General features: G+C 45.6%; 1 protein-coding gene across 1 annotated transcript in view; it reads left to right on the top strand.

The window, feature by feature from the left end:
- The window catches only part of LOC147712444 (uncharacterized), a 399,151-nt gene that overhangs the window by 311,291 nt on the left and 72,716 nt on the right, over nt 1–15,144 (top strand). Inside the window, exon 6 of the mRNA XM_086923116.1 lies at nt 7,323–7,444. Coding sequence (XP_086779242.1) covers nt 7,323–7,444 — 122 coding nt within the window. The remainder of the gene's footprint in view (nt 1–7,322; nt 7,445–15,144) is intronic.

The raw sequence follows: 15,144 nt of genomic DNA, 5'->3' as shown, positions 1-15,144 counted from the left end.
ACACTCACAGAGGTGAGAATAAGAGATACCCCCGTCGCAAAGGGAAGCAATTTTCACAAGATACCTTCAATAAGTTGCTGCTGGAAGGGGGTCCGCCGGGGGGCGATGACTGTGAAAGCACAAATAAAAGGCTAGAGGAGCGCATTCTCGGTGCCCTCGATGAGGCGGCCCCGATGCATCTAGCTAAGGTAGGGAGCAGAGATAAAAAATCAGCTCCTTGGTTCACATCCAATCTGCAGGCTGCAAAATCGGTCTGCAAAAAAATGGAGCGAAGATGGCGGGTGGACTTCTGCCCTCTGAGGAAGATAAACTACAAGGAGGCGCAGAAAAAGTATCAAATGTTGGTACGAGGAGCTAAAGCCACCCACTATAAAAAGCGTATTGGGGAGGCAGAAAACTCATCGAAAGAACTTTTTAAAATATTTAAGGAGATCTCTGTGGTAGTAAACTCTAACACCCCTGACAATGAATCGGTGGCAGAGTGTAATAGAGTAGCTGAATACTTTGCGGGAAAGGTCAGAGACATTTATGCTACCTTTTCCAAAAAACCAGGAGGGGCAATAGATTTTGAAGTAGTCAGGGGGGCAGATGATACGGAAAGGGGCTTGAAGCTCTCCTCTGTTCCACCCCCAGAGGCGCTCCGTAGCATCTGTCAGGGGATTAAGTCAGGCTCCCCTCGGGACCCGGCACCCCCTAGGGCAGCGGTCTTCAATCTGTGGGGCGCGACCCCCAGGGGAATCGTGGAGTCTTGGGAAGGGGGTCGCAGATTCTGCAGAGTGCAGTTCCTGGCATTGGGCTGAGGGTGCTCACGGCGGAGGCCTAATTCACACCGAGGTGTGAAAAACATCAACGCCTCATTAACAAGTAAAAGGTCTTTTAAAGACCTGTCAAGTACTTGGGTGTGACTGTGTGTGTGTCCCTGAAGCTGTTACAGTCGGGCTCACATACACGAGCTGGGGGGAGCTGGGGGAGTGGCTGTAGTGTAGCCCTTTGACTTCAATGGATGTTGCGCACCTGGAGCTGTGGGTCCCGTGACATGTCCCCCGCCCCCAGCAGGGAGGCACAGAGATGCCCTCCCATGAGTGGGAAAGAAGAAAGAAGACAACGCAGAGAGATACTGACCCCCCCATGAGAGAGGCACAGAAAAGGTGGGTGGATGAATGATGGGTGGATGGATGAATAAAAGGGTGGATGGATGAATGATGGATGTATGGGTGGAAGGATGAAAGGGTGGATGGATGAAGGATAGATTGGTGAAGGATAGATGTATGGATGGAAGAATGAAAGGGTGGACGGAAGGATGGATGGATGAAAGGGTGGATGGATGAATGATGGATGGATGTGTAAAAAGATGGGTGGATGAATGAAGGGTGAATGGATGGATGAAAGGGTGGATGGATGAATGATGGATGTATGGATGGAAGGATGAAAGGGTGGATGGATGTATGTATGGATGGGAGGATGAAAGGGTGGATGGATGAAGGATGGATGTATATGGGAGGATGAAAGGGTGGATGGATGGATGGATGGATAAAAGGCTGCATGGATGAATGATGCATGGACGGATGTGTGAAAAGGTGGGGGGATTAATTATGGGTGGATGGATGAAAGGGTGGGTGGATGGATGTACCGTGAGCCATCTGCCCACACCTACCCCTTCAGGGGTTGCATTTACTGAAAAAGAGGTAAGGGAGGCCATTAAAGGTTTAGCTGCTGGAAAAGCCCCGGGGTTGGACGGGGTCCCGGGGGACCTGTTCAAACAGGAACCAGGGATCTGGGCACCGTACCTCACACTAATATTTAATGCCATCCAGGAGGGAATGACTGTGCCCGATACTTGGACGGGAGCAGAGGTAGTCCCAATCTTTAAAAAGGGATCCCCCCTGCTCCCGTCCAACTATCGACCTATCAGTCTGATAGATATTTCTCAAAAACTTTTTGGCAGACTGATCCTAAATCGTTTGCAAGCGTAGATCCAAGAAATGGATATCCTATCCCCATATCAGGCAGGATTCCGGGAGGGTGTTTCCACCACAGACCAAATATTTAGGTTACAACTGCTCTATTGGAGAACAGCGATAATCGAAGGCGGTAGTCTTTATACCATCTTTGTAGACCTACGTGCCGCCTTCGATTTGGTGCCTAGAGCGAGGCTGTGGAATGTCATGAAAGAACTCAATGTCCCCGCCGACATCCTGGCAATCCTGATAAGACTCCACACTAACAACTATGCCCGCGTTAGATGTGGCAAAGGTGGAAAACTAACTGAGCGGTTCCCCGTTCGCAGAGGTGTAAGACAGGGTTGTGTACTTGCACCCACCCTGTTTTGCATCTTCGTGAACGGGGTAATTGCCCACCTTAACAGGATTGCCAACTCGGACGCCCCCAAGTTGACTGGCAACAGGGTGCCTGCAATTATGTTTGCAGACGACACTCTGTTGCTGTCTAAATCCCCTATGGGGATTCAGCGTATTTTGGACGGCTTCCTTAACTTCTGCTCCGACCGGGGACTGGAAGTCAATCCCCAAAAAACAAAATTCATGATTTTAAATCCCAACTCCCGAAATAGAACCCCTCCCAAGCTAGGCATGGTTCAATTAGAACGGGTGCATAATATTGAATACCTGGGAATTACTATAAATGAACACTTAACTTGGTCAACCCACCAGGCCAAAGTGACCATCAAACTGGCACAGTTGGCGGGTGGCACTTTGCGTCTGGCAAACAAATCTAGCTATCGACCACTCACCCCAGTCATTCACATATACAAAACACAAGCTAGGGCAGGGGTCACTTACGGGGGAGAGTTGTGGGGATACACGCCGTACCCCAAGTTACAGACCACGGAGAATAAGTTTTTGAGACAGGTAGCTGCCCTCCCCCAGAGCACCCCACTACTACCACTAAGGTTGGATTTGGGAATCAGACCCATTACAGAGGAGCTAGGACTAAAACCCCTAAAATTCTGGAGGCGTTTGTGGACTAGCCCAGATCTCGCAAGCTATAGAGAAGAACTACAAGAATTCCTGGAACTACGGAGCACAAAGAGGATTCCCTGGTTGACTTACGTCAAAGGAAGGTGCGAGGAAATGGGATTCCCGGAACTATGGATTGATCCTCTCAATTCCTGCACTAAGATCCCAAAAAAGGCACTCGCGAATACCTACTACGCCATGATGCTCACCAGAGCCTCTAATGACACTCGTGAGGGGTCTCTGACAAACTTCTTCTTGAATATAAAAGATACCTATTCCCTTGAAAAAACTCTAGATGAGATTTCCCCTGCATTAACCAGGAAACTGTTTTTACAATGGCGTTATGGATGCCTTCCTTTAGCCGCGTTTACAGCATCCTGGTCAACCTGCTCCACTACATCAATTTGCCCAATGTGTGCACACCCGAAGGAGGACGACATGCATGCGGTCCTTTTCTGCAAGGGCTACGAGCGGAGCAGGAAATATTGGCTTGTTCAGATGCTCAGGAACTTGGGTTTTAGATCTCACCAAACCGCTTATAGAGTCCTAAAATCTGATCTCTCCCCTCCTACCGTTTTTTCACTGTCAAAATTTTTAACTTCTCTGTGGTTCACCCGTAGCCGAATGATGAAAAGTCTGGTATAAATGGACATGACTAGCGGCTTTCCACAAATGTCTTATCTATATTTTAACTACTTCTTATAAAATTGGATCACACTATGTTTAATAAGTTTTTAAATGTATGTATTGTTCTACATCTTTTATGATCTGTGATCGAAATAAAGATTAATGAAATGAAATGGATGGATGTATTGATGAACGGGTGGATGGATGTATGGATGGGAGGATGAAAGGGTGGATGGATGAAGGATGGATGTATGGATGGGAGGATGAAAGGGTGGATGGATGAAGGATGGATGCATGAATGGATAAAAGGTTGCCTGGATGAATGATGGATGGATGGATGTGTGAAAAGGTGGGTGGATGAATGATGGGTTGATGGAAGGAAGGGTGGATGGGTAAAGGATGGGTGAATGGATAAATGATGGATGTATGGATGGATGTGTGAAAAGGTGGGTGGATGAATGATGAGTGGATGGATGAATGGAAGGGTGGATGGATGAATGATGGCTGTATGGATGGAAGGATAAAAGGGTGGACGGATGAAGTATAGATTGGTGAAGGATAGATGTATGGATGGAAGAATGAAAGGGTGGACAGATGAAGGCTGGATGGATGAATGATGGATGGATTGATGTGTGAAAAGGTGGGGGGATGAATGATGGGTAGATGGATGGATGAAAGGGTGGATAGGTGAAGGATGGATGTATGGATGGGAGGATGAAAGGGTGGGTGGATGAAGGATGGGAAGATGAAAGGTTGAATGGATATATGACTGAATAAAAGGTTGCATGGATGAATGATGGATGGATGTGTGAAAAGGTGGGTGGATGAATGATGGGTGGATGGAAGGAAGGGTGGATGGGTAAAGGATGGATGTATGGATGGAAGGATGAAAGGGTGGATGGATAAAGGATGGATGTATGGATGGAAGGATGAAAGGGTGGATGGATGGATGTGTGAAAGTGTGGGTAGATGAATGATGGAGGGATGTGATGAGGTCTAACAGGCGCATTTATGGTTGTCAAAAGTTGATGATGAGGAGTACCAGTTTCTAGAAACTTTTGTCGGAAGGGGGTCCTTACGCCTAAAAAGGTTTTACAAGGGGGTCTCGGCATCAAAACGTTTGAAGACCTCTGCCCTAGGGTGATGGGAGAAAGCCTCTTGGTTCTGGAGCCTTATGTCAGGCATATACTCAGATTTCATTCTTCTCGGAAACTCTGCCTCATGACTGGAAGAAAGCGGTCGTGCTTCCCATAAGGAAAAAACACAATGTGAGCCATGATATTCTTGAGAATTTGAGGCCTATTTCTCTGCTCCCATATTTAGCCAAAGTGGCGGAGAAAGTGGCCAATTGTCAACTGATGGCACACTTAGAGAAAGCTAACATCCTACACTCCTCTCAATCAGGCTTCCGGGCGTGTTTCTCGACGGAGACAGCCCTTTTGAGAGCGACTGAGATTCTGAGACGTGGGGCGGATGCTGGACATACAATGGCCTTGGTGATGTTAGACCTCGGTGCGGCGTTCGACACTGTAGCTCATTCCATCCTGCTACAGTGTCTAGTCAAAGCGGGCCTCACGGATTCCGCACTGGGGTGGCTGAAATCCTTCCTCACAGGTTCAAAGAGGCTCCTGTAGATCATCAGAGATGGCCTTAGAACAGGGGGTGCCTCAGGGATCAGCCCTGAGTCCAACTCTTTTTAATCTATACATGACCCCCCTGGCCGAAGTGGTGCAAGCGTGCGGAGTAGAGTTGGACTCCTACGCAGATGACACCCAACTGCTGATCTCTCTGTCTCAAGCACCTTCAACGGCGGCATCCAATTTTAAGGCTTGTATGCAGGCTTTGGCAGTATGGATGGACTCGCATTGTCTGAAGCTAAACGGATCCAAAACGGAGGTAATGGTGGTGGGTGGGAGCAACCTGAGTTGGACACCGGACTGGTGGCCAACATGTCTGGGTCCATCGCCTGTTCCCTGCAAGGAAGCTAAGAACTTGGGAATATGGGTTGATCTCACTCTGTCTTACGAAGGTCACATTCGTCGCCTAGTGGGAAGTGTTTTGGGGTATTGAACACACTTAATCACACCCTAGACTTACTTCCGCTAGATGCCAGACGCACTATGACTCAGACGCTGTTGACGTCCCGTATGGATTACGGGAACGTTTTGTCTTTAGGCGCCACAGAAAAAAGTCTGGGGCGCCTGCAAGTCCTCCAAAACACAGCAGCTCGTCTTGTTCTAAGACTCCCTAAAAAAGCAGCATCCAAGCCAGCTTTAGCGGCTCTACACTGGCTACCAGTCAGGAAGAGAGTTATGTTTAAAGCTCTCTTAGTGTGCCATAGAATACTCTGTCATAAAGCTCCATCCTATCTTCAAGGTCTAGTACATAGGTATGAGCCTAACAGAGCTTTACGCTCAGAAGGGACGGGTCAGCTGACGATCCCCCGTGTAAAAAGAGTGAAACTCGGCGGTCGCTCTTTCAGAGTCGTAGTGGCAAAAAACTGGAACAGACTCCAGACATCCCTAAGACTGGAAGAATCTGAGACCAAGTTCAGAAGTCTTTTGAAAACCCATTTGTATAATCTTTAATGCAGTATGTAGGCGGAGGCGGTGCTAATTGATGCTTGCTAATTTGATTTCCACAGCGCGGGGACACGCCGGGAGGGCGTCGCCAGGCGCTTTATAAACTACTTTATTTATTTATTTAAGATTGAGGTTCAGATGAGAACAACCCAAAACTAGAAAGGTTCGGTATTACAGTGCCTCACCATAGCCGTAACGTCATCTTGTGCAGTTTAAAGGGAAAACTGTTGGTGTGGGAACATCATAGGCTATTCAACAAACACATTTTCTAGCTGGTAATCACATGGGACAACTAAAATTTTAGGTGCCGCCTTTCTTTATTGAAGATCACAAGCAAAAACAAGCAGTTGCAATGCAATATGTCACGCATTTGCTAGATTTGAGCTATTGGCATTAGTAAATGACAATGTCTTTTACTTATGTGTTGGTTTTCAAAACAGATAAACAAAAGGCATTGTCATTTATAATGCCAATAGCTTAAACTCTCGCAAATGCGAGACCCATTGCATTATAAATACTTGTTTAGATTATGGTAGCTTTGGTTTTGTTCTGTCTACGTCTTTGAGGGCTTTGGATTTTTGTACTTTTAGACTTCCATCGAGCAGCGGTGTACTGCCTGATATTACCATAAGATCCTAATTTAAAATGGGCTTGGGTGTTGGGGCTTGTGTTTCTGAATGCCATTTGAACCTTGCAAGGGGGGTCAACTTTTAAAAGGAGCATGTCTAACTGCTATCACTGCCATATACAACAGGTACCGATAGCCACAAAAGCTCCTTCTCGGAATGTGCACCTAGAAGAGTAACGTAGCTGAGAAAATTGCGATCTGTCAGCCAGCCTCCTCCAGCATTTGTTCAGCTGTCATTGGTGAAGGAAGAAATGTGTTCCTTGATGCTGCATCAAGTCTGTAGAATGATTACTGGTTATAATGCTTAGTCCCTTCCGTAATATATGCATTTACTGGGTTGAACTTACCCTGTTTATAATCTATTGTATGTGAATTTAGATTATTATTTAGCTCTCATTTCGATGGTTATGTTTATTGTTTCAAAAACATAGTGTACGTGTCCTACCACTGTGAAATATTGATTAAAAAAATTCATGCAGAATTGTAACACCATCTTATAATGTTTCATAGGTGCGTCCAATCAGATCTGGTTCAAACTGGTTTCCTTTTTCCTATTTGGGAGGACAAAGGATCCGGCGCTGCTGCAGACGTTAGTCTTTGGAGAATAGAGAATGACCCTGCCCAGCCTGGAGGTATTCATTTTTATTTAAGAAGCAATTAACTAATTTAAAATGTTGAACTACACAAGTGCTGGCCCCCAGTGCGAGATACCAAGAGTCTGGACAAGGAGACATTGGTGCGGGAATTAACATTTATTTATAGAATCTTTCTCGAAACTCTAGGCATAATGAGTTGCTGGGCCTGAAGGTGGAACAATATGCACAGACATATCCCCATTTCTGGCCAATAAAAGTCTATTTTTCTCTTTAATTCCATCTACTTTAAGAGGTGGCAAATGGGAAGTGGGGCTCAGAGTAGATCGCGATGTGGAGAGATTGTCAGGTGGCAGGGATCCCTCCTGTGATGCTGAAGGAAGGTTTCAAATTCACCCATTAGTATTATAGGCATGCGGATGGGGGTCTTAGTATTCGAGTGTCTCAAGCCCCTCGCTCGTGCTGACATTGGTTTTTACCAGATGTAGATCTACTCCTGATAAAACTGGGCCTGGTGTTTGTAATGTAGGTCTTAGTGCTCTTCCCACAAGGATGACAGGAGCCAGGATAAAGTACTGCTTTTACTTTATTTTATGAACTTTCGCAGGAGGGCGCCGGGACGTCTGGTGCCCTTGAAGTACTTCCTCCGCCTCGCGCTGTGTAGCGCGATTGGAAGATGGCTGCCATGCGCGCTACATCATAACGTAGCATGCGTACACTAGAACGCGACTCTACATATCTCCCCCTTTGTCACATCACACAACAAATCATGCAGTCTAAAGGTGTGTCAAGTGAGTCCTTACTCTAATTCATAGTCTCTGAACCTTTCAGGTCTCACCACCGCTCTGCCCCCACGTGAGCGTCTTACCGGGGTGGAGTTCACTTCACTGTTCTTAGTCTGGCTCACTACTTTCTCCTCCAACATTCCAGGCCTGTCTCTCCGCGGGGTCTCTCCCCCTGCTCCCAAATGTTCTCCTGCTCCAGAGACCTCACCGTCCACCAGCTCTTCACTCTGCGCACCTGCTTCCATGCTCCATTCTTCTTCTCGGCTGAGGGGTTCATTTTCTGATGACCTCTGCTTCATAGTAGTTCTCTCCCTTTGTTCAGGTGCCCACTCCAGAATCTTGCTGCAATGGGACATGCGATCTTGGGACCACACATTCCCGTCGCTGAGCAGTGCTGCTCTGTCGTAGACTTCCTTCACTTGTAGGGTTTGACTGTATTTGCTGTCTTCCTTTTTTCTAAGTACCACCAGTTTAACCCTGACCCATTCCCCCTTTTCCAGGGTGGAGAAGCGTGGCTCAGTGGTTAGAGGCGGCAGACCCGGAAGCTGAGATCGACCGTGGACCAGGGTTCGATTCCCCGCCTCGGCGGGTCTTGGGCTCAAAATTGCACGGACTCGACAATTCTCGCTCTGGTGCCTACTCAACTCACGGGGTCACACTCTGCGACTCTGGGCAATAGCTTGCTTAATCTCCACTATGGGCCCTCGCGGCGGGATGCCTGGCTTTCACCTTGTGGACACCCTGCCTTGGTTTCTCACAAGGGAATACCAGGACGGGTTCCCTAAGCAAGCGCCGGGACGCTTATGGGCAGCTGTGCGCTTTACAAGTCCAGCACATTTACATTTACATTTACAGTTTCTTTCACGTTCCTTCTCTTATTATAATGTTCGGTGTATACTCGCTGGGCTTTTTCTGGATTGTGTTGCACCACAGCAGGGGATCATTTACTTGTTACTGTTTTCTCCTTCCACGCTAGGTTGTCCTTTGTGAAAGGGTCTCGGCCCCTCAAGATCTGGAATGGGCTGTACCCTGTGCTCGTAGGCGTTATGCGATAGGCCCATATCATGCTCTGTATTTCCTTTTCCCAGTCTTTGCCCATTGTAATGGCGGCTTGAATAGACCCCATTAGGACTCTGTTAAATCGCTCCACTTGTCCGTTCCCCACTGGGTGGTATATGGAGGTGTGCTTGGTCTTGATTCCATTCCTCTCCATGTACTTGTACCATTTCTCCGAGGTAAACTGTGGGCCGTTGTCACTCAGGATAGACCTGGGTATTCCCTCCCTGAGGAAAATCGATGTGAGGAATCGAAGTATAGTCTCAGTGTCCATTTCTTATTGCTCATTCACTTCTGGCCATCTGTCGATGACCACACATAGGTATTTTGGAGAGCCTTGGGTGTCTGGTATGGGCCCCAAAATGTCAATTGATATCTCCTCCCAAGGGTTTTTTTGGATTATCAATCTTCCCTAAGGCGGGTCTCAAGAGCGTCATGGTCTTATCCGCTCATTGGAACTGATCACATTCTCTCACGTGTCTCTCAATTTGGATGTCCATTCCCGGCAACCAGTACATCTGCTTCATCCTTTTTTTTGTCTTCACTATTCCTAAATGTCCTTCGTGTAATATTGCTAGCAGGTGTGGTACTAGCCCGGTTGGGGTACAACCTTGTCCCCTCTGTACACAAATGTACCCTTATCATCCAGGGACAACTCTTCTTTCACTTCATAGAATTTCTTGAGTGGCGTCCTTAGGTGTTTCTTTTCAGGCCATCCTCGAAGGATACATTCTTTTACCTCTTGAATGTCTTGGTCTTCCTCGTATGCCTTCAACCACTCCTGGTTCCTAATCACTTTCTCCAGGTCCTCCGTCAAGGCCACCATCTCCTCGCTCTCCTCTACCTCCTCTGGTGCTCTCTCCATTGCGGCAGCTCTACTGAGGTAGTCTGCCACCTTGTTTCTGCTTCCCGGGGTGTACTCCACATCGTACTGGTATTCCAGAAGTTTCAGCGTCATCTTGGCTATGCGAGGATTGGCGCCCTTGTGCCCACTCGAGGTGAGTACTTTGACAAGGGGCTTATGGTCCGTTCGGAGTAGGAACCTCGTGCCCCACAGGAACTGGCAGAACTTCCCCATGGCCCATATTAAAGCCAGCATCTCCTTTTCTATGATGCTGAATTTTTGATTTGTGGGTGATAGGGCCCTGGACGCGAAGCTGAGAGTCTCCATAGTACGGTTCCTCCTTTCTTGCATGAGAACTGCTCCCAGTCCCTTCTCAATGGCGTCTGTCGTCAGTACTGACAGTCCCTGGGGATCATATCCTTGTAGAGGTATAGCTTGTCTGATGTTGTTCTTCAGGCTATCAAATTCATTCCATGCCTCTTCCGTCCATGCATCCCGTGTAGCGCGATCGGAAGATGGCTGCCATGCGCGCTACGTCATAACGTAGCGCGCGTACACTAGAACGCGACTCTACAGTGTTCCCGCACCAAATGCCTCATCGATGAATACCCAGACTCTTGCAAACCTGGTCCCTACCAGTGACCAGACTCCAGCTGTGAACCATAGAAAGGAAATAAACAGCACTCACTTATTTCAAAATGCAGAGAATGTCTTTCATTCAACGAATTTGAACCTGTCATGGCACATTCGTCTAGTGACTCATGACAAAGTTCACAGTAGCACTTATCTATCGGCCTGACTAAATTCCATTACACTTGCCTATCAGTTCCTTTTAAGTCATACAAAGTAATGTGAAAACTGATTATTTAAGGCTTAACACAATATAGGAAAGATATAGTGCCAAACCCATAGAAAAACTAAGCATGGGGGTTTTGTGCAAGTGCCTCTTATCTTTATCTGTAGACTGCAGAATATAAGTATTTAAGGAGTTGTTTGAAAATCTGCTTAGACTTCATGTGTAGTGATTTAATCCACTCTAGCACCTCCAAGAGTCCATGCAGTTTGAACATGTCTACACAATAGAGGGAAAGTCGATTAACCGGGCTATCGGTTGTTATATCATAGGCAACACAAATAATTGTCATTCCCATCTTTGCAGAACACAATACAAGTTCTAAAGAGACAGCTTGATTAAAGATAGCCAACCTATGCTAAATGCTTCCTTAAGTAAGTGTTCTTCAGTTTTGTCCAGAAATTGATCTTTCCCCCATAATGCTTTTAGTTATTAATTCTGTTATATTTTAGCAGGGTTTTCCAGTCATCCCATCATCAATCAGTAGATCTTGACAATTACACACTCTAGCAATCTCTGAATTATGTCCTTTTTAGCAGACACACATACTTCTTTTTTAGAAAACAAGTAGAATCTATCAGTAGTATTCAAAGCTCATTCTATTGTTGTATAATTATAGAATAAACTGATATATTTTCAGTCAATGAAACACATTGTAAAGAGAAAAAGACGGGAGCTCCCAAAAGAAGTCATTTTGCACACATCTCCATACAGAAGCATGCAGGCCTGATTTTTGGGCCACCTTCGGTCACTATCCTGCACACACCAGGAGTTATTGCAACAGAAAATTAAGCATCCTGACCAGAAAACCTCACAACAGGTGGTTGCCATCCCTAACTTACATTCATACTGCTGGGTGACTCGATTGATATGCTTGGCTAAGGTAATCTGCAAAAGTCTGTGCAATGTCGCCTGGAGTTTCTACAACACGAATATCCAAGGGTCTGGAACCAAAATTCTGAACGCTATGAACTCTAGAGCAAACCAGTAATTAAGTGTGCGGCAACTTCCTTAAATGAGGACTACTATAATAGAGAGTCCTATATACGTTCTAGGATTTGGTTCCAGACAATTGGATATTCGTGTTGTATAGATGTTGTTGTGGGGCAAATTATCCAAGCCAGGTCTTTAAACATTGCCTTAGACCCTATCCGTAAGTGTGTTTTTTCCATTTCTGTAGTACCACCACCCTCTCAGGACACCTATAGATCCTCTGTATGCCTTCTTTATCCAGGCTAAACAGGCCATCATATTGCCTGCCTCATATACCTCGCTCTGCATCCTCTGTGGTGCATTTTAGCCTAGCACTGAACGAGGGATCCGTTCCTCAAGGGCACTGCATTCCCTACATCTTCTTTTTTTTAACCACCTGTATAATCAAGTGTCCCTTCAGCACCAGTTTGTAGGTCTCCCATATGGTGGTGTGAGTTCACAGTTCATGTTTTATCCTGAAAGTATAAGTCCATGACATACTGTACAGAGTCTCTTTTTTTCAAGTTTGAGAGCTCCTTGGGGTCCAGTCACTAGCCCGCTCCAGTATGAATCTGGTCCTAGTATTATGTAGTCAGCAGAGAGTGATTTTGTCACACTTATTTCTTTTTTATTTTCAAAAAGAAAATTCTGTTGCTGGTGGTAAATGATTGTGCCTTCACAATGCAGCAGTAACCCTCCCATTTAGCTCACAGGAGAGCAATGAACCCAAGAGACTACCTTGGCTACCTCTATGGGTCGAATTAAAATCAACGGTAGGCGAATTCACCCTAGGCAGGTATGCCCTATTATTCTGCAATGTGCAATTGAAATGTGGCACAAAGAGGCATAATTCAGTATAGAGGCTGCCATGATCCCAAATGTGGCTGATTGGAGACTGGTGTATGACGGCCAAAAAACTGGTTTCCAAGTTTGGTGAACATTCCCACAACTAAATACTAAAATTTCAAAGGTAATGAGATTGGAATGTGGGATACTATCCGTTTTATGCAGTCTTTTTACACGTAGATGCCTGATCCAGTCCATTCTCCTTTTCCATACAATCTGGGTGGTTTGAGGTCAAAGGAAAGCTGAGAGGTCACAACAGGGCAGCCCTAAGCTGATGGGAGGATTTGCAGCTTCTCTCAAGGCTCAGGAGGAGAAGGGGCACGAGCTAGATGCCTGCAGCCTCAGCAGATGCGAAAGCAGGTCTGTGTCCACTTTCATTGGACACAGAAGATATAGGTCTCGAGAGAATGGCAAAGGTTGAATGTGATTATGCTAAATTGTACTCCTTGCCTTCCCTACTAAATTCAAGGCAGAAGATCTTTTATAGCCTGCTAAAAGAGTTGAGGGGAGTAAAACATTTCAAGTTTATACTTTTAATTTAGTCATGATTTTAAAGGACCACTGACTCCGAATGTCAGTTTTGTGGATGTATTATCAGGCCAGAAATAATTGAATATAGACACCCCTCAATATTAGAGTATATAGGTACATAAAAACCAATACAGAGCTAAGTCTACGAATATAATTCATTAGGCACAAAAGGCATAATATGATGAACTTCAAAATCAAAATGCAACAAAGAATATAAGCTGAGTCCAATTCTCTTTTCATTAGAGAAGAAAACAAAGATATCTTTCCCTGCTCTGCTCTATGTGAGAATCCTACCTATTTCCCCGATATTCTATCCCAAAGGTGTCAGCACGTGTTGACTTCCTAAGAAGTACTCACATCAAATGGGTCTGATAGCTTAACGCTATGGAGCTCGCTCTAAGATGCTCCTTCTCCTCTGAAATAAGCAGAGGTCTCTTGAATCTGTCCCTGCGCATTATACAAAACGGCAATGTTCAACCCACAATACGTCATAAGGTAAACTTTTCCATTTGCAATGTCTTTCAGTAAGTTTCCACAGTAGCCATAATTAACTTTTCTTCCAGTGGCCTTGGTTCCCAGATAGGCCAGACACGAAAGGCGTCTTCCCCTTTTGCCTTCCAGCCTTCTTCAAAGACATTCCAGGTATTTCCTTAAATTTAAGCATAACGAGGTCGAATTCCTGCACCTGCAGTAGGATGAGAACACACTATTTTAGAGCACAAAAAGGATTCATTTAAATATAATTCTTGAGCAACCAAGAGGAAATGAAACTCAAAACAACCTGCAGTTTCGGCCTACAATTCAGGCAACTTAAACTAAACACAAATTACATTGCACAAGAAATATTTCATCCTGCACATTATATAGACAGGAATTATAGGTTTCTTTAGTACCTACAAAGTCCTACTTAAATGTGTACACTACATTTCAATGCTAATATAACTTTGAATAAATGCATCTTAATAATCAAGGAACACTGCAATCAACAAAAATACATGAGTGCGTTTAAACCATGAGTATAGTCACCAATACAATTTAGAGTGCTATAAGCGCTCTATCAAATGACCCAAAGCAGTATCCCCACCACCACATTCTCCCTCCTCATCCTTGAAGTCTGCTATGGGCAACTCATAATAAGGGATAACCGCCAGAGTAAGGAAACAAAGATCTACAAAATGAGTTGCATGTAGGAAGTAGACAAGTGCAGTGATCAAAGTGGGTGGGATCGGAGGGGCACAACATGCCCATACTTTTTTAATTGAAGTAAAACAGTTCCCCTGCTTTCTGTGAAAAGATAACCGGACAGCAGAAATGCTTTGACTGCAGCGTAAGGCTCCTATGGTGTGAAACTGGAGGCAGACAGACAGCTAAACAAGCCTTCTTGCAGGCGCGGTCCGTGCAGATAACAGCGTTGGGGCAGTGGGACCACATGAGGGGGGATTTCGAGGGACAATAGTGAGGGAAAATTAAAAAATAATTAATTTCTCCTCTGCATTGTCCCTCAAAATACCCCCTCACGCGGCACCACCGCCTCACTGCTGTTACCTGCATGGACCTCGGCTGCCTTCTTGCCGGGCTGACTACTTGCCTGGAAGAAATGTAAATGTGAACAATAGGTCAATCTGCATTTGAGAAGGGAGCTCAGATGCTGTATTGGCTTCGATTAATGGAGTCACTTGACAGATTTATTCTTTTTGAAAGGTATTGGAAAGGAGTTACCAGCTGATCTTTGAAGTGTGTGGTTTTTAAAGGGGTGTAACACAGCCCCTGCACCGCAGGGCCTGCAGGGTCCTGTGTTAACCCCTAACTAATCTTCACTTCTCCAACCAGGATTCAATTCAGTGGCTGCCTG

The sequence above is a fragment of the Lissotriton vulgaris genome, chromosome 5 (genome assembly GCF_964263255.1).
Source record: "Lissotriton vulgaris chromosome 5, aLisVul1.2, whole genome shotgun sequence".
NCBI lineage: Eukaryota > Metazoa > Chordata > Amphibia > Caudata > Salamandridae > Lissotriton > Lissotriton vulgaris.
The sequence above is the reverse complement of the archived record's forward strand: the minus strand, read 5'-3'. Positions and strand labels throughout refer to the sequence as shown.